The sequence below is a fragment of the Oxyura jamaicensis genome, chromosome 1 (genome assembly GCF_011077185.1).
Source record: "Oxyura jamaicensis isolate SHBP4307 breed ruddy duck chromosome 1, BPBGC_Ojam_1.0, whole genome shotgun sequence".
Lineage (NCBI taxonomy): Eukaryota > Metazoa > Chordata > Aves > Anseriformes > Anatidae > Oxyura > Oxyura jamaicensis.
In genome coordinates, this window is record NC_048893.1 from 25,443,369 (window position 1) to 25,462,190 (window position 18,822).

At 38.7% G+C, this 18,822-nt stretch overlaps 1 protein-coding gene across 10 annotated transcripts in view; it reads left to right on the top strand.

The window, feature by feature from the left end:
• Window positions 1-18,822, top strand: part of LOC118164303 (ankyrin repeat domain-containing protein 26-like) — a 55,708-nt gene that overhangs the window by 24,576 nt on the left and 12,310 nt on the right. For 6 of the 10 annotated variants that reach the window (XR_004749445.1, XM_035321744.1, XM_035321762.1 and 3 more), the window contains 15 exons: window positions 693-1,688; window positions 2,528-2,766; window positions 3,552-3,707; window positions 5,338-5,371; window positions 5,602-5,740; window positions 7,220-7,433; window positions 7,712-7,895; window positions 9,537-9,683; window positions 10,893-11,849; window positions 13,111-13,263; window positions 13,986-14,161; window positions 14,368-14,461; window positions 15,906-15,983; window positions 17,425-17,559; window positions 18,330-18,442. Coding sequence is in view for 9 of the 10 variants with exons in the window: in XM_035321744.1 (XP_035177635.1) it covers window positions 693-1,688; window positions 2,528-2,766; window positions 3,552-3,707; window positions 5,338-5,371; window positions 5,602-5,740; window positions 7,220-7,433; window positions 7,712-7,895; window positions 9,537-9,683; window positions 10,893-11,849; window positions 13,111-13,263; window positions 13,986-14,161; window positions 14,368-14,461; window positions 15,906-15,983; window positions 17,425-17,559; window positions 18,330-18,442 (3,815 nt within the window). In the remaining variant the exon portion in view is untranslated. Of the gene's footprint in view, window positions 1-692; window positions 1,689-2,527; window positions 2,767-3,551; window positions 3,708-5,337; window positions 5,372-5,601; window positions 5,741-7,219; window positions 7,434-7,711; window positions 7,896-9,536; window positions 9,684-10,892; window positions 11,850-13,110; window positions 13,264-13,985; window positions 14,162-14,367; window positions 14,462-15,905; window positions 15,984-16,149; window positions 16,227-17,424; window positions 17,560-18,329; window positions 18,443-18,822 lie in introns of those variants that run through there. The other 4 variants (XM_035321756.1, XM_035321785.1, XM_035321803.1 and 1 more) reach the window with 4 other exon arrangements.

Here is an 18,822-nt window from a genome sequence, read left to right on the forward strand (position 1 = left end):
CAAAGTGCGGGTGGGGTCAGGGATCTCAGGAGACTGGAGAGAGGAGCTGGTGGAGGGGTTGAGGCATTGTACAGGCTTGATAGAAGTTTGGGTTCCTGTTCTGGGGCTGAGGGAAGGAATGGACAGCCTTTCCTAATAAATATCTTTCTTCGGATCTTGGAATGAAATTTAACATTTCTGATTGGGGCAGAGAATTGTTGTAACATAGCCAGTGCTCCCTGTGGTAGATAATAAGCTTTTTATGGTCGCTTGCACTATATTAGCTCAGCTGGCAGGAAATTGTAAAACACCAAACAGTAGAGAGTGGTGAAGGAAGGAGTATTTGGAAAATTCAGGCAGTCATGTTTTATTTGTTTATTGTGTTGGGGTTTTTGTGTGTGGTTGTTTTTTTTTTTAAAGTAAAGTAATAAAATATGAAAAAAATAAACTACTTAGTGACACCAATTGTAGAGAGCAGGCAGGCTAAAAGGTAAAAGCAATCCTCAGGTCTACAGAAATCTAATTGAAGAAAAAGTATTTTTTAAAGTAAGTCCTTTTATTTTAAATTTAAAAAAATGAAAAATTGAAGAAAAAAAGTGATTCAGTATCTTTATTTCTGTTGTATGATGGATAAGCTTTCAGCATAAATTACATGGATTAACTGTAACTTCCTTTCTTTTGGTAATCTTTCTGTGTGTACCTGCTTACTCAAGGAAAAATATATTTTAGAAACTACCAACTTGATAGAAAAAACAGCACATGAAAATCAGGCTGACAAAGCAGAAATTTCACATCAGCAAGCCCTAACAGAAAATGATGAATCCCACAGTGCTGACAAGCAGTTAAGCCCAAAACCTTGGGAAGAAAGGTATGAAAGAATGTGGGTTGAAAATGAGAAAAGGGAATTGAAAACAAATTTTAAAAACATTACAGCAGAGCTGAAGCAGCTGTTTGGTGAAGTCTGTGAACCTGTGAAAACTACTTCCTTTGTGGAAGAAATGTCAGAAGACAGCTTCAATGAAGAACTGAAGAGTTTTCACGTTGCTTCATCTGGTGTGACAGAATCAAATAATAAGTTAGAAAGTAAAGGTGAATTTGGAGATACTAAACTTAATGCAGACCTAAAAGAACCCCAAATGGAAATTGTAATTCCAGGCCTTGGTGTTCTTCCTGATCAAAATAACTTGAATGCAAACATGGAAGATACCTGGAGTACAGATGAAAGAGGTTGCACTAATGATGCAGGTAATAAAAAAGTGCCTCTAACAAAAGAAGAGGAAAATAAAATGCCTACTATGGAACTGGAAGAGAACAAGTATGGAAGTAGTAGAAATGCAGAGGGAAATCCTGAATACTCCCTGAGACACCGTTTAAAAACAAGTATTTTGGATGACATTTCTAATATTCGTCCTAATTTAAGATCTGCTTCTACAAATGATGAAAATGCATTTTTTGTAGGAGAAAGGAAATTTGGAAAAGACTTATGTCTTAGTGACAATATTTCCAGAGACTACCCTATCAAAAACAATAAAATAGGAGAAGCAGAAATTGAAAATATTTTTGCAAATTCTCAGCAACCTTGTGATACTCTGAAGAGGAATCTGGATGAAGAACTAGAACAAGATGTGGAAAGATTTAAGAGTAAGGTAGGAATGCTGCAAATAGTATTCCTGGCTTTGGAGAAAGAGAAGGTACAGCTACAAAAAGAGGTAGAAGTTCACCTGCTACTCCTTATTCTTTAGCCTTTCTGCATATCAATGGTCCTGTTCACATTAGCTATTCATCATTAATGGAAGGTGCTTTGTGCAATCAGTTTTTTGCTTCAGTAGAAGTACATTACTTATGAATAAAGAGAGCAGTGGAGAGTTGTCCTTCTCTGCATCATTTAATTAGGTTTTGAGAAAACAGAACGTATTATTGTTTCAGTTTAACAACAGGTGATAGTCAGTTCCAGTGTAAGTAGTTATCACTTCATTGCAATAAAAATAAATGCACGCAGCTATACCAGTTCTGATTCTCAATCAAAGAATGAAAATAGCTTCTGAACAGGGTCTTGACTAATCTATTCATTTGCTGTGATTTATGCATGGTGTGCATTCATCGCGCTCCGCTAAAATTCCTGTTTGCTGTGAAACCATTTCTGCTTGTGGGCTTGAGATTCCCCATGCTCCCCCCATTAAGGAAGTAGCCCAGCATACTTCCACTTGTATTTTCTGTGTATTTACAACTAACGGTGTGTAGTCCTTCTAATTTCTTGTCCTCCGGTAATGCTTTCTTTTCTGTTGTTCACGTTTTAAGATGAACTATTGTTTTCTTTCTAAAGGCTATGTTTTGTTACGCTTTAAATCACAAGTGTATTCAGAATACTCCCATTGACTCTGTATACTTTGCAGTGTAATTTTTATGAAAATATTTCCCTATATAAATTGAAATGTTCTTATTTTATTTGATTTTAGAAATAAAGCTTGAATTACTTGATCATGGATATGGTGTTTCTCTCCTGTAGAAACAGAGAAATATATGATGAAGCTGAACTTTCTTTTCATAGGTTGAGAAAGAAAAAAGGAAGCAGAGACATTTCAAAACGCAGGCAGTGGAGAAACAAGAAGATCTTGATAAATTAAATACACCAGCAGGCAATGCCATTAATCAGCAAATGAAACAAAAGCTTAATCTCAGGAAGAATGAATGTATGAAAACTGAGGATGAAAAAATAATAGAAGAAAAGCACAAAAAGGATTTTTCATCTGAGGAGACTTCAAAAGTAAATGAAATGCCAATAAAAAGGTAAAGTGATTTAAAAAAATATATCTCTAATTCTTACTTGTAATATTAAGTAGCTTTAGGGCTTGCTTGTTTTTTTTTGTTTGTTTGTTTTGTTTTGTTTTTTAATCTTACAGTAGTTGAAGTAGTTTCCTCAGTGCTGAAAGCCACGCTGAGTAGTCCATTGCCTCTCAAGCATTTAGGAAAAATAATATTTTCAGGAAGAGCTAAGTTCATAATGGAAGATCAAATTTATTGCAGTGAGGGGTGAGAGAGAGATCTTGTGAATTTAATCCTCAATATTGAGGCTAAGCGTGTTTTCAAAAACAGGACCAGGAGATTGGAAGAAAGAGTTATTGTCTTAGGAAATAACCACACAGAAAAGTAAGGACTTAATTTGCTTTCTCCCTTTTCTAGGAGACTTTAGTGATCCTCATGCAGTTGGTGTTTTCCTTTTCATGAAGCTTAGATTGCCTTTGTCAGGAAAAAGGGAAAGATAGTATTAGCAAACTTTTAAGTCTGAAGAAGTTGCAGATGCTTTTACGTAACCTCAAGCATTTTTTACTGTCCCTCTGAGGGGAATCTATGCTCTGGGTACTTCTTCTAATGGGGATAGTGATGTGTTCCAGCTTAACAGAATTTTCCTCATGTTTAAATAATTGAGTGTATTCTAGAATCTTGGGAGTCAAGTTTGTGGTTTATCACAGATGTGTTTAGTCTTGGTTGTTTCAGGCCTTGGTTCTGGAGCATATGATTCATATTTTATGTACGATACTTGGTGAGGTTTTTTTTCTTTCTGTTTAATGTAGTAAATATTTCCTGAAAACAAAAGATGTAAAGAAAATTGAGAGTAAAAGACAGTCTTCAAAGCAGAAGGCTAATCAGAAGATGAGTTTTTCCAGTGGGAATCATTTTCAAGTACTGGATGATAGCACTTTCAGTGAAACATCCCAAGATGAAGAAAGGTACTGAGTATAAGAATATTATAAATAAAAATTAGTTATAAAAATTGACCTGAAAACTAAAAGCAAGTTTTGTAAATGGAATGCATACAGTGATTCTTCTTTCATGTGACAATTTTATCTAATGCCTTTATGTTCAAAAACACTTGCTTAGAATGTTTTGAACATATTAGTCAAGCTAATGATAGGGGAAAATGAGCACAAAATCTGAATTACCTGAATGTGTGCACACATTTATATTTACACATGAGCACAAACATACATTTTAAAGATATTTTTTAAGGGACATGGGAGGATTATAAAAGACAAAGTTGCTCATACGATACAGATTTCTCTCTCTTTCTGCTTTTTTTCTTCTGCCTGCTCGAAAAGAGAGAAATATTACCTTCTTTGTAGTACAGCACAAAGGCAGCTGTATAACCTTTGGATGTTGCTCTAGTATTTCTATAATCCACTGTGCTGTATGGTTTGAGTAACAGTTTTTCTAGAACTAGTTTGGTGATACTTGGCATGCCATTGAGCTGTCTCAGATGCGTGAAGCATCAAGAAGGAAAAACTGCACAGAGCTTATCAATACAGGTTGCAGGCACATAGTGCTTGCTGAAGAGCGGTTTTCCCTGATTACTCAACTTTTGTTTTTAAAAAAAAAAAAAGTTAATATTTTGCTGGCCTGAAACTACCTCAGGTGGAAAGTAGTGAACTCAGGACGTCTTTCGTACAAAAATAATCATGACTAAAGAAGTCTGACTGAACAAGCAGTCCTCAAACTGAGAGTGACACCAGCATGCCTAGATGTCCTGAGTCTGGATGGGGTGGAGTTAATTTTCTTCCTGGCAGCCGACACCATGCTGTGTTTTTTAGATCTGTGACTAAAACAACGTTGATAACACACCAGTGGCTTAGCTGCTGCTGAGCAGTGGTTTCACAGTGCTAGTGCGTTCTGTTTCTGACTTTGCCACCACAGCAAGTAGGTTGGGTATGGGCTAGAGGCTGGGAAAGGATGCAGCCAGGACAGCTGACCTACAATGACCAAAGGGATATTCTGTACCATATAGCTTCATCGTGCTCACCACTAAAACTAGGGTGTAGTCTTGCTCAGAGACTGTCTGGGTACTGGTTTGCTCTTGGGAGATGGTGAGTGCTTTGCATCACTTTTTACCTCCTTCTTTACCTCTCCTTCTCCTCCTTTACCTCTCTTCCTCACTTTACCTCTCCTTCTCCCTTTGTTTATTTATCCCTGTTTCTATTTCTTCCCATGAGTTTTTCTTGCCATTGGTCTTCTGATTCTCTCCCCCAGAGGGGGCGTGAGCAAGCAGCTAGCATGTGCTTAGTGGCTAGCTGGGCTTATGCTACCAGAGCTCACAGGTAATAGCACTAGAGGTTGGACCTGATGATCTTTTGAGGTCCCTTTCAAACTGGGTTTTTCTGTGATGTTATTCTTAGTATCTCGTGGGAAAGATAGCCTTCCTGTACATGTAAGATGTTTTTAATCTGTCTTCAACTAGATGTTGAAAATTCTTTTATTAAATTCTAGTTTAATTCACTTTTGAAATTAAGTTTTCAGAGCAACTTCAGATATTGCTTGTGATGCTGAATAAGCATTTCAGTAATGAAATGTATTTCTGTTTTCCAGACCTGCAGCAAAAACAGGGAGTGAAAAGAACAAGGTAATGTAAAATTAGTTTCTTGATAATTATTCTGTATCAATTTTTAATCACTTAGATAGGAACAGCTTTTACGTAGTGGTCTACCAGATGCACAAATTTCTGCTAGTATGCAACTTCACACTACTTAAGCCAAATCTGTGGGCTGTGAATGAGAGAATGAACTGTTCTTGCATCTGTAATGATCTATAATAATGTGTGGTTGTATGCAGAAAATACTGTATCTTTTATAGGCCAGCATACGAATGGATGTTATGGATAACCTTGATTTAACACAGTCATCTGACACAACTACAGAGGATGTTGAATTGCCAACTCCAACCTATAAAGAAGCTATGTTATTGTTAGAACAGCTTAGTGTGGATCATACAGGTAAGTTTTCAAATCACTGTTTTCTGTTACGAGTTCCTCTGTTAAAACATGATCTCTTTGTATGCCTAATTTTTCGGTTTTCTATTTTGATCTCATGTTCACGATGAGAGACAGCTTCTGCCCACACCCCAGAGAAGTACGGACTTCTTTAGCACTGAATGTGAAATTCATCTCACCTAATCTTTTATGTCTATCTGTTGTCAGCAAATGCATCTTACTTATCGCAGGCTATGTCTCTATTTGGAAATTGGAAAAGCAGGTTCTTCTAAGGTACAGATCAGCTCATTCAAACACGGCGATCAAAAGTTAGCAAAATCAATCTTTTTCCTGCTTATGGCCCCAATATGTAATGACAGCTCACCAAATTAATGGCTTTTCTGAAGAAATATATAATAAAATGTTGTAATATGTTTGCATACAAACACGTCAGTTTATATAAACAGAATCAGTACTTCTTTTCTTAAACTATGGTAAAGCTTCATTAGGCAAATGTGGGTTAACCTTGGCTACAGGCCAAACTCCCACCCACTTGAACTATCACTCCCACTCGTCAACAGGACAGTGGGGGAAATAGGATGAAAAAATTCAACAAGTGAGATAAAGACAGAGACATTACCAATTACTGTCATGGGCAAAACAGAGTCCACTTGGGAAAATTAATTTGTTTGCTGTTTAAAATAGTTTTGGGTGGTGAGCAAGACCATAAAATAAAAAAAATACAAATAATATTAAAACAACACCTTCCTCCCACCCCTTTCTCAGGCTTAACTTCACTTCAGTCCCACCACCTGCGCAGTGCAGGTAGGATGGTGGGTTTGCAGTCAGTACAAAGCAGTGCCGCTCCTTCCTCTTCACACCTTTCCCTACTTGAGTGTGGGGCCTTTCGCAGGCTGCAGTGCTTCGGGATAAAGCTGCTCCAGGATGGGCTCTGCATGTGCTGCATTTCTTGTTGTGAAGATCTGTTCCAGCGTGGGCTCTTCATTGACTACATGTCCTTTAGGAAATGTGGGGCCCTCCATGGGCTGCAGCGTGGATATGCACTCCAGCATGGTCCGCTCCAGGGGCTGCAGGGAAGTGCCTACTCCTTTATGGTGCTCTCCACAGGTTGTAGGGGAATCTGCTCAAGCATCTGGAGCACCTCCCCCCAACCTTCATCTGACCTTGGTGTTTGCTCTTACTCACGCTTTTTTTTTTTCTTCCCTCCTTCTCCTCTGCCTGCGTGGTGTTTTTTGCCCTTTCTAAAATACTTTTTCCTGGAGGTGACACAAGCTTGGCTGATGGGCTGAGCTGTGCCCTGCGGTGGGTGGGTCTATTGGAATCATCTGTGTCTGGCATAGGCAGCCCCTGTCCTTTTCACAGAGATTTCCCACTACCAAAGCCTCACCACCTAAACTCAATACAGCTAAGTATTAAATAGGTTATACGTTAGAAAGTATTTGTATGTATGTGCGGTTTTGTCTATTTTCTATCTCCAAATAGGCTCAGTTATTCTGTTGAAAATTCAAAACATACTTCTTCAATATGAACAGATAATAGAACGTGAAAAAAGTCGGTATGCAGCTCTCTGTAGAGAAGTTAGAAAATTGGAAAGTGAAAAAGAAGAGTCACAATTAATAGCAGAAGAGACTCAAGATTTGAAATCCATATTGGCTCACCAAGAAGTGGAATGGAAAAGTGATATCCAAAGCCTTAAGTATGTAATCCTTTATTCTGATCATGTGTGTTATCTTGTCAGTGTTCACATTGTGAAATAGTTTATTTGTGTGTTTGTACAGCTGATGCACAAGATGTCTTCCACCACTAATGGAATGAGATTCCAATTCTTTTAAAAGTCTGAAATTACAGCAAAATAGTGTATTGGAAAAGATGTGACATGTTTACAGTTTAAGTTGCCTCTGCAAGTTCATAACGTGGCATATTTACTGTTCATATCAGCAGTTAGCTCCTCAGATAATCTCTGTTAAATCACAGATTTTCTTTGAAACAAGAAGAAGAAAAGAGGCTCAGAGTTGAAACGCTGTATGAGAAAACAAGAGAACAACTAAGAAGGAAAGAGGATCAATACTGTAAAGAGATGGAGGAGAAACAACAACTTGAGTTGCACTCAGGGAATTTACAAACAGAGTTGATAACATTGAGAAAGCTCTTGAAACAGGTATATTAAATACTAAGGTAAACATTCATCTTCTCTTTTCTGTTTTAATTGGCATTGCTTTCTAGTATGCTCAGAGAAAGAGATAGAGGCATTAAATAACTATATTGCCACATTTTGAGGACAGTAGAAAACTTGGTTTACAGGCAGGTTTACAGGCAAGACTCCTTTTCTCCTTTTTCTGAATCATGGTTTTATTCGTATTTCAGGCAAAGCCTCACTTGGAGTTATTTTTCCTAATAACTACAAAACATTTTTCTTAAATTTTATTTTCCTTCTCAAAAAAAAAAAATTCTCGCAGGGCAGGTATAGTTACAGGGATTTAAATTCAGGCCCAGATGTTAGCATTTACCTAAGATTCTGTACGCTGCCTCTGTTGCCCAGAGTCAAGGGACTGAATCCAGGCAAGCCTCTCACCTGTATTTTTATTACAGCTTTAGTGCTTTATTTACTGTGATTGAGATGACGACATTCTCATTGTATATGATCAGCATAAATTCTTCAGCTTTTACACAAGGTTTTGTGGATATTTTCACTGGTCTTGACAACCTTTTAAGTATATTTACCATGGTTCTACCCAGTTTCTGCTTAGGACATGGCAATAGGGTACAGTCAATGGAATTGATGTGGTTTTAGAAATGTTACTTGTTCAGTTTATGTTGCTCTTAATGTTAGTGCTAAAACTGATGAATGGGTGTTTTCATACCTTTGACTGTAAGCATATGAATGTCCGTTCCTGTTTTCAGTATGTGTAGTGTGTTAGTAATTTGACTTGGGTTTCTGCTTAAACTCTGTATGAAATATGTTACCAAGAATATTAGTTTTTTGTTGTTTTGTTTTTTGTTCGTTTTTTTTATATATACATAGAGTGATTCATTAAGTATAAAACTTTTATAATGCTGATTATGGAAGCTAAACTTGGATGTACTATTAATACAATTTTTGATTCAGACAGAAATCTAAACATGCTTGTTCTCAAATGCTGAAAACAGATTTGTAATTCTGTGCTTAGTATGATAAAGTTGTTTTGGAAGTATAGGCTTGTATTTATTTCAAAATTTTATTTCAATCTTGTTATTCCAAGTTGCTTTAATAATAATTATAATACATTTAAATTCAGAGCAGTCTAAATCACGTGCTCTAGTAAGGTTAGCCTGTGGGATGCTTGCCATCAATCTGTGTTGTTTGTCTAGGACAAGGTGAAGCAGCTTACTCAAATTCTGTACGCTCTGCCCTAAAGGGCAGTTGCATCATCCTAAATATGTAGTCAGCTGGCTAACACCGGGATGCTGCTTTTGGGTTCACGGAAGTTGTCAAATTTGTAACATTAGGAATACTTTCTCTTGCATAGAGTAAATAGCCAGGAACTTAAACAGGCAAGAAGCCAGATCTACGCAACCCACATTAAGTCAGAGTGGGTGTTTGTCTCCTGCCACAGAAACTGAAACCAGTTAAAAAGAAAAAAACATCAAGTTGCCATTCAAAGGAGATCTTTTGGAAACGATATTAAATCTAGTTTAGCAAGGTGGACTACTGTAACTCTGAGGAAGCAAAAGTACATGAAATACAAAGAAGAATGAAGTGGGAAGATATTGATAGCTCTGATTTTGCTCAAGATTCAGAAATTCAATTATATTACTGTAGGTTGAAGAAGAACGTGATGAAACACAGAGACAGCTCTCTCAGGAAAAGAGTGCCAGAGCCCTACAAGAAGGAATTTTGAACAGCCACCTGTGGAGACAGAAGGAACTAGAAGAAGAGACGAGAATAACTATAGGAAAAAAATCGGAGGTAAGCAGGTCTGTTTCTAATTAATTAAATTTCACTGTGCTCATTCTAAAATGATGATAAATCTTAAGTAACTTTTTGTGCTTTTGGGTGGATTATCTAGAGCTGTCAATGTAACCCAACTATATTACCGATGTCTTCAAAAGTTCGGGAAAGCAGCATCAGTCCCATGAATTTACCTGAATGGCAATGTGGAAATAGCCAATATAAAATAAACACTCTTTACCCAGTTTCTTAAGCTATCTGCTATTTTTCATTTTATAGATGTTATTGTTTTTAAGCTTTCTAGCAATCATACACAGAGTTATCTCGAGGCTGACCAGGAAATAAATTTTTTAACGCTGTTTGCAATCCCATTGCTTGGCTTTTGGATTAGTTATGCCATCATCAAATCTCTTTACTTTAAAGTATGCCTTCTTCCACCTTCACGTTCTAAAATTTTATGAAAGAATATAAAGAATGAATGAAATTTCTCTAAGAGATCGAATAAGTGGAGGAGAGAAAAAGCAAACCTAAACTCTTTTGGGGGGGAGAGGAGGCAAAGTAACCACAAAACTGCCAAGGGTTTACTGAATTTACCAACACCCAGTGCTTCAAGTAATTATTTGTTCTTTGTTGTACTGTCCAAAAAACATGGCATTGTTACATTAATGGGGGAATAGTTTACATATATTATGAGCAGAAAACATATACTACATTTAAGGGATGATTGATGGAGTTGTATAGTTTGCTTTCAGTAATAATAATAATAGTAAAAAAAAGCTCAGCCTTAAGGAGGCATTTGAGGGCTAATACAAGAGGAGAGGTAGCATTTATAGTTGTTGCAATTCAGCTTCATGTTAGAAAAGGAAAATAACCTTTCTACTAGATTTATAGCACAAAGCTAGGTGGTTACAAGAAAACACTGACACTTGAAAAAACTGTCTTTAAAGTATCCCAAATATAAATTACTATTTAGTTGCTGCTTCAAGGCCGGGGGGTGGAAGGCATATGTTTGGGATGTTCATACGGCTTGTTGTAAGGGTTTGTTAAAATTCCAGTGCGTGTACTTGTTATACACATGCATTGTACGGTAGCTTATGTATCACCTGAAATTTCTCTCTCATCTTAGCAGTCATGCTTGAGTATTACAAATGCTGAAACAGAGTTTGCAAGTGTATTTTGCAGACTTGTTTCCCAACTGGCTATTTATTCATTTTCCCTGTCACTCAGGAATCTGACAGTAATGAAAGAGAAAAGGATCTGTTGTACAAAAATCAGTTACTGCAAGATGAGATTGCTATGCTAAGGCTAGAACTTGACCAAGTAAAACTTAGGCACCAGGAGGATGAAGGAAAATATTTAGAGGAAAACGAAACTTTGAAAGAAAAAAATGAAGATCTTAAAAAGGAACTTAATCTGAACGTGGAAGCCTTAACACAAACAGTGTTTCAGTACAATGGACAGCTGAATTTACTAAAGACAGAATCCGCAGTGCTAACTTCCAAACTTGAGCAGACTAAAGAAAGCAAAGACAGACTGGAGACAGAGATTGAATCGTTCCGTTCTCGCCTGAATGCTGCTGTTCAAGATCTTGAACGTCATCAGACATCAAAAAGTGATGTCGAACGAACATTTCAGAGAGAACGTGATGAATGGCTTCGCTTGCAAGACAAGCTCCATCATGACCTCTCTGATGTGCGAGAAACCAACAAGAGCTTGTCTCAGCAGCTGAGTAAAGCTGAAAGCAAAGCTAATACTCTAGAAAATGAGCTTCACCAGTTGAAACAAACACTTAGAGAAAAAACACTACTTTTAGAAATGACACAAAAGGAATTAAGTCAAGCCCAGTGTCAGGCAAAGGAAAGCGATCATGCTCGGCAACTTGAGAAGGATCAAGTAAGCAAGTTTATGATAAAGCAGGAATCCATGCAGGAGCGATTGGCCCAGCTCCAAAGTGAAAATCTTTTACTCCGTCAACAGTTGGAAGATATGCAGAACAAGGGGATCATCAAAGAAAAAGTTGTGAGTGATGTCCAGGACAGATTTAATGATATTTTCAACAAACTCAGAGCTGATACTGAAAAGCAAGTCTACCTGATGGAAGAGAGAAACAATGAATTAAAAAACAAGTGTACAGATTTAAGAGAACAAGTCTTCAAATATGAGGCTGACAAAGTAGAAAGAGAGGTAAAGTATACATTCAGAACAATTTAAAATTTATTATTTCTTGAAATTGTTTTATATTTCTAAACCAAATCATGTAGAAGTTATATGCATAGGACCAAATCATGCTGGTTTTTTTTCTGCGTTGTTGTGTTTCTCCTGGAATTGTGAAAGATTTTGGCAAATTGGATGTCAATGCCAAGATCTGATAGAGAACAGAAAATGGTATCCAAATGTAGGGTTTGATGAAGAAGGTAGTTCTGCCTTGGAACTTTTTTCATCCCTTTTCCTTAGTCCTTTTTATGCCCTGTAGAGTGGTGGTTTGATATACCACTGCACTGATGACACACAAATACATAAAGAAGAACCACCCAATACATAAGGGTTGAAAAATGAAGATGAAGGTAAGTGAAGTGATTGTGGAGGGGGGGAAGTGTTTATAGTATTTTCCTACAGAAAAAAAAAAAATGCTTCTCCATAAGATGCTGTAAAATTGAAGACCCTTAGTATTGTCTAGGTGTTATGAGGAGCGGCTGACGGAGCTGGGGTTTTTCAGCCTGGAAAAGAGAAGGCTCAGGGGCGACCTTACTGCACTCCACGGGTACCTTAAAAGAGGCTATAGCGAGGTGGGGGTTGGTCTGTTCTCCCTGGTGGCAGGACGAGGGGGAATGGGCTAAAGTTGCACCAGAGAAGGTTTAGGTTGGATATTAGGAAGAAATTCTTTACTGAAAGGGTTGTTAGGCACTGGAATAGGCTGCCCAGGGAAGTGGTTGAGTCACCATCCCTGGAGGTCTTTTAAAAGACGTTTAGATGTAGAGCTTAGGGATACGGTTAGTGACTTGTTAGTGCTACGTCAGAGGTTGGACTCGGTGATCTTGGAGGTCTCTTCCAACCTAGATGATTCTGTGATTCTGTGAGACCTAAGACAAAGTGCTACCTTTGATTATCCGAGCAATATCTTTAGCTCTTACATCAGAACAGATAATTTGTGTTTTCTTAGAAAAAGAATGCATGACTACAGTGTGTGCTTGTGTTGTTCCAAGAAGAATATGACTTAAGCCTTTATTTATTTATTTATTTAGAAACAGAAACTCTCATAAAGAGCTGCTCATAGTTCATATGTGTGGAGTTGAGCAGAGATGTGCAGGTGCCTACTGGTGGCACGCAAAATTTCACACCTTTGAATTTATGCGAACACTGAATTATATAATCTAGTAAGTTTAAGAAGAGAAGGAAAAGCATATTTCATATTTTATTCTTCATGTTCATCTTACTGTTTTTTTAGGGTATGGTCAGACAGCTGCAGCAGGAACTTGCTGATGCTCTTAAAAAGCAGTCTATGTCAGAAGCCGCGCTTGAAGTTACTACGCACTACCGCAGTGACCTGGAGGAAGACAAATTGCGCTTGCAAAAGGAGTTGGACAAGGTTAAAACCAAGGTATAGAAATGAAATACCCCTCTGGCCAGTGTGGGTTACCTGTCCCAGCTGGGTCTCCTCCCAGCTTCTTGTGCACCCCTAGCCTACTCGCTGGCAGAGCAGTGTGAGGAGCTGAAAAGTCCCTGGCTCTAAGTACACACTGATCTATGACATCTAAAACATTGGTGTGTTTTCACCAGTTTTCATCAAAAATCCAAAACACAGCATTGTGTGAGCGTATGAAGAAAATTAATCCGTACCAGCCAAAACCATGATAGTTCTCAATGCTTTTCTTTTCCGGAAATATAAGTCATGAGAATCTAATTATTTTGGAGCTGTGAGGTCACTTTAGGAGAAGGATGAACTGAAAATTTTCAGTTCACTGAAATTAATTAATTAATTAACAATTTTCAGTCCACTGAAAATTAATAATTTCAGTGGACTAGCAAGCAAGTGGATTCCATGTCATGAGTCACTGAAAGGGTGGAGTGGTGGTGTCAGTGCTTAGGTAAGTGCTATAGACATTCAAGATAGGGATGGGAGAGGCTGGTCTAACATGAAGTAACACAATTTCTATTCATTTGCTAGGAGAAGTGAACGTTCAAATGTATTTCAGGTGATTACAGTACTTTGAGTAGAGTGTATGTGCAGATACACGCAGTACTCAGATTCTTTAGCACCTGTTGACTTCTCTAGAGAGAAACTAACTTACTAGTATGGATTTTTACTGTGAGTTTTTTCAGTTGCAGGAATCAGAACAACAGCGTATTCAGTCTGAACATTGTGTTCATGACTTAAAGACTGTCTTAGATAATAAGGAAAGAGAATTAATAGCTTCTTCCCAGAAACTGCAAGACCTTCTGTTATCATCTTCTGGAACTAATACTACTATAAAGCAACTGGAAGAGCACGTGCAAAGGTAAGAAAATAACATAGTGAAGCAAGACTTTGCTTTCTGTAATTATGTGAAAGCAACAGGATTGTTTTGTTGCATCACAGGATATTACCATAGGGTTTTAAAAGAAGGTTTTGCATTAGATTATGTTCTTTCACACTGTTCTTTCAGAATTTGTGCTCATGTGAATTTCCATCATAAGACTCATAAGACCTGTATTTCTCTTTCAGGCTTGAAATAGAAAATGCCAGACTGGAAGCCACGGCCAAACAACAGACCAACAGGATTGAAGCCCTACAGAAAGACCTGCAAACTTCTGCCTCAGTAAGCTAGTCATAAACTTCCTTTTTTTTTTTTTTTTTGTTAGCTTCTGAGCATAATTACATGTTTTCTGTGAGAAAGCTATAACATGGTTTCCTGGCCAGTGTAGGAGAGCTCAGTTCCTGAGTTCTGCTGACTATAAGCAGCTTTGAAAATCCTGCTGGTCACTTCCCCAGCTTCCCAGTTCTGAGAGTTTTCCTATATTATAGCAAGCCCTACTTAATGCTGCGTAAGGTAAGGTTATGACACTCAAGTGCTGGTTTAAATATTTTCTGTTTTATATCAGTCATGACATCAGATGCTGCTTCAGACACATATTGGTATGTACATCTTGAAAGATTTTCAGGAAGTTACCCCAGGGAAATTCCACAACTGATACTGGTGCCAAGAGCTTTATGCCAGAAGCCTGACTGGAGGAGCAGCTGAGGGAACTGGGGTGGTTTAGTCTGGAGAAGAGGAAGCTCAGGGGAGACCTTATTGCTCTCTACAACTATCTGAAAGGAAGTTGTAGGGAGCTGGGGTTCGGCCTCTTCTCACAGGTAACTAGTGACAGGTCTAGAGGGAATGGTCTCAAGTTGCACCAGGTTAGAAATTAGGAGACATTTCTTCTCAGAAAGAGCAGTCTGGTGTTGGAATGGGTTGCCCAGTGAGGTGGTGGTGTCACCGTCCCTGGGGGGTGTTTAAGGGAAGGTTGGACCTGGTGCTTAGGGACATGGTGTAGGGTGATGGTTGGACTAAATGATCTTGGAGGTCTTTTCCTATCTTAATGATTCTATGATCAGACTGGGACAAGGATTATATTCCCTGGAGATTTTGCTGTGCACAATTGCTTTGCCCTTGGTGGCTTGATGTGTGTTTTCATGAAACAGTAAAGAGGAATTTCCATGGTATCATTTGCAGAACTTGTTGCAAGGCTTGGCATTTCTCAGTGCCCCTACTCAGTGCTTAATATTAGCATAAATAAGGTGGTTTCATCTGTGACTTTTATGAAGTAAATTATTCTTGTATTCTAACCAGTGAACTAGGGTCACTGTTACACCTGTAGGTAATTAATGTTGAAGAGGTTTTGAAAATAACCATACCTGAAAGTTGAACTTTGCATGCTGTGCTGATGCTGGCAAAAGAGGAGGGAAGGCAGTCACAGTGCTTCCACTTCCCCCTTAGTTAAGATAGCATGGCTTTCAAATGGGCTGTGAACACACAAAGGATATTTTCCCATTCATCAAAGATTCTTTGTTGGTTCTCTCCCTGGAGCAAATGACAGAGGTGATGATTGCTATGAATCTTAGAATAGCATCAGACTAAGGTAGTTCTGATTGTAGGTGGTAGGGATAAAAATTAAAGGTATAAAGAGATGGAAAGATGTGTGTAATATTTACTTCTGGTACTGAAGTGTGAGCTTCAGTCTAGAAAGTCATAGTGTTGTCTTTTTTTAACGCTTCCTTAGGTTCATAACCGCCTAGAGGACTTGATAACTGGCTTGCGGACAACACAGACAACTGCAGAAGAGCACCAACATCAGCAGGTACCTTAATGGCTTCTGCAAATAACCGGTTTAGTCTTTGGTTGATTTTTGTTTGTTTGTTTGTTTGTTTTGTTGGTTGGTTGTTTTTTTGTATGCAGGCAATTAATGGAAAGATTGGGTATGTTGTAAAGTACAGATGAGCTGACAAATACCCTTCTGGTTTCAGGGCAAGGCACCTTCAAGGGTAAAGGCTGTAAATTTCTGCATTCCTCTGCTGCTGCTGCATTTTGTATCTGTGTGGTGGTATGTGGATACTTGTGTTCATTAGCATGATTCCTTTGATGGATATGATGGATGATATGGGCAGGAGGGAGATGTGTGGTTGAAAGCTGAGAAGGGAGACTGGACTTGGGAGATCTGTGTTATCTTCAGCACTTTGTCACAGCTTCCACATGAGCTCGTTAGCTTCTTTTCCCACTTGTAAATAGGTACTGGTGCTGTCCTGCCACATGGGGGGCTGAGGTAAGGAAAAAGTAATTAGGTGAGGTTGATACTGCACAGTGGCAGGCAGCTGGACAGGAGCTGGTCTATGTACATGGTCTAGCATGTTATGAAACCCTGGAGTATTCTTAAAGGACTTTGCTGTTGGGAAATGAAGGGATGTTGTAGGGATCTTCTGGAAGTGAAAAGCTGTTGATTTTCTGCCCCAGTGAAGTCTGAGCTCTTTTCCAGCCTCCTTTTCTTCCTTCCTCTTTTGGTGTCATACCAATTAGAAGCAATCATCAGGTTTTGGGTATACATACACTTATTAATGTTTTTTAACATGTCTTTATCTTACCTCTCCATTGTTGTATATTAAGACCCAGGATTTGACCTACTCTGTAAGGACACGTGAGAGAGTTTTTTACAAAATTGTAAATTTACACCTAAGCCTTTGTGCTAAGGTTTTTATATCTTTCTGTAGATCAGTGGACGTTTTGTTTTTAAATGTGCTACTCAACACATCTAGTTAACTTTTATTCTTTACATATTAACTGAATAAACAAGCTCATTTCCACAGAAATACATTTGTGACTCAAATCTTTGTTGCTTTGTGTAAAAGGAGAATGTTGCTGCTTTGAAAACATTTTCTTGCTCTGAGAACATTGGCAGTTATTACACAAGCAGTGAGTGTAGGGTATTTTCTGTGGTGGGCACTAGACAAATTATGAATTTAAGCAATTATGTACCATTAAGAAATCAGGGGGAGCTTATGAAGAAAGTTGTAGGGAAATGTTACTTCTTACTCCTAGAGCTGTAACCTCATTTTGTCACATACAGAGCACTGACTCTTTCCACTAGCTTTAAGTCCTGTTCTTGGTTGTGTTCCTGAGCTGTCTCTGTAGATCTTTAGTGGTGAGAGGAGAGCTTAACCCTGCTTCCAGTTAAGTTACTACTTCATATAGCAGTGTTGGCTTTCTAGTTATGTTGTTTTTTTCCTTTGCCATTGTTATTTCCACAGATGCAAAAGCAGAATGTGCTGGCTCTGACATCAAAAGACTCACGCAGTATGTGGGAGGAGGAATTGAAGTCAAGAACCCACCTTGAAGATCGTCTTGCTCAGCTTGGCAGGGAAAAGGCTGAGCTTCTAGAACAGGTGAGCCCTAACATCTAGTCAATACCCAGCCTTTTCTCTTCTTGCTATTCAGACCACAGGTAACTGTTGATATGGGGGTTATGCAGGAATTGTATAAAAGCCAATGGGGTATTTCTCTGTAAATGCTGGAGGTTCTGTTGGGAAACAGTGTGGTTTGAGCACATTGAGCAAGACAGAAGTTCTTCACTTAAATTCCTTCTGGTCATCATATAGTTCCTTGATTTTGGGACAGGGTTGAAACACTTCATGTTTCCAGTACACTGTATGGAGGAACTGCTACAGGTTTTCAGAATAGCAGGAGCTTAAAATTATTGCAGAAAAATAAGGAGCAAGTACAAAGTGCAAGAAAAACTGCCAGATCCCTTCTGTTTTGCCTGAGAAGACATCAAAAGGAAGAACAGTGTCGGAATTAGTAAACACTGACAAAGGTCATGCAGAGGGAATGGCAGAGGAGAATGAAACATTGACCAGTTCCAGAACAGCCACCTTTGAAGGTTCCACGAGAAGGTCTTTGCCACTGTCTCACCGTGAAGCCCTAGGAGAAGGGGCTTTTGCTTCAGTGGGGGCATCTCTTTCTGTCCCTCAGTATTGGCCTCTCTGTGTGAAACCTGAAGTGATTTCCTGCAGAAATGTTTATAGGGACCTTGGGGTTCTGTTGAAATCTGAGAGGGATGTATTGCAGCTTTTTTGCGCAGAACATTATCTGCGCATACCACATGTAGATGCTGTCCCTGTGCCGGTTGTGCCACGTGTCTTTTCTGTTTTGAAAGTGCGAGAGTGAGAGAAAGAAAGTGAAGAAGCTGGTAGAGTTGAAACGCCCAGTTGAGGTGCGTCTGGACCAGGAAATGAAAAGAAATATTGAACTGCAAAAAGAATGTCACAGGTATGGCTTGTTAGTACTTTAAAGAGAGATCCCATAGAGTAGAAGTCAAGCTTTACGGACCTTGAGTGTAAAAATAGGTGAGGGTAACTGTCTGAGAGAAAATTCAAGCCTCACACTAGGTCTTGCAAGGCTCTTCTGTACACGTGCCTATGGTTTTCCAGAGCTGCCAAAAGAACTTCAAATGCAGGTTGCCCTGCAATTCTCCTGGGAGAGAAGGAAGTCCCTCCTCCATTTATTCCTCCGTTGAGGTGAAAGATGGACCCTCCGAGTGATCTATGGCACTGGAATGCTGGTTTTTCTCAGTAGCTCCTGGTCTGTCAAGCACGTTAAAGCCATCTCTATGCTGTTTATGTCTGAGAATGTGAAACAGGCTGGTAGTT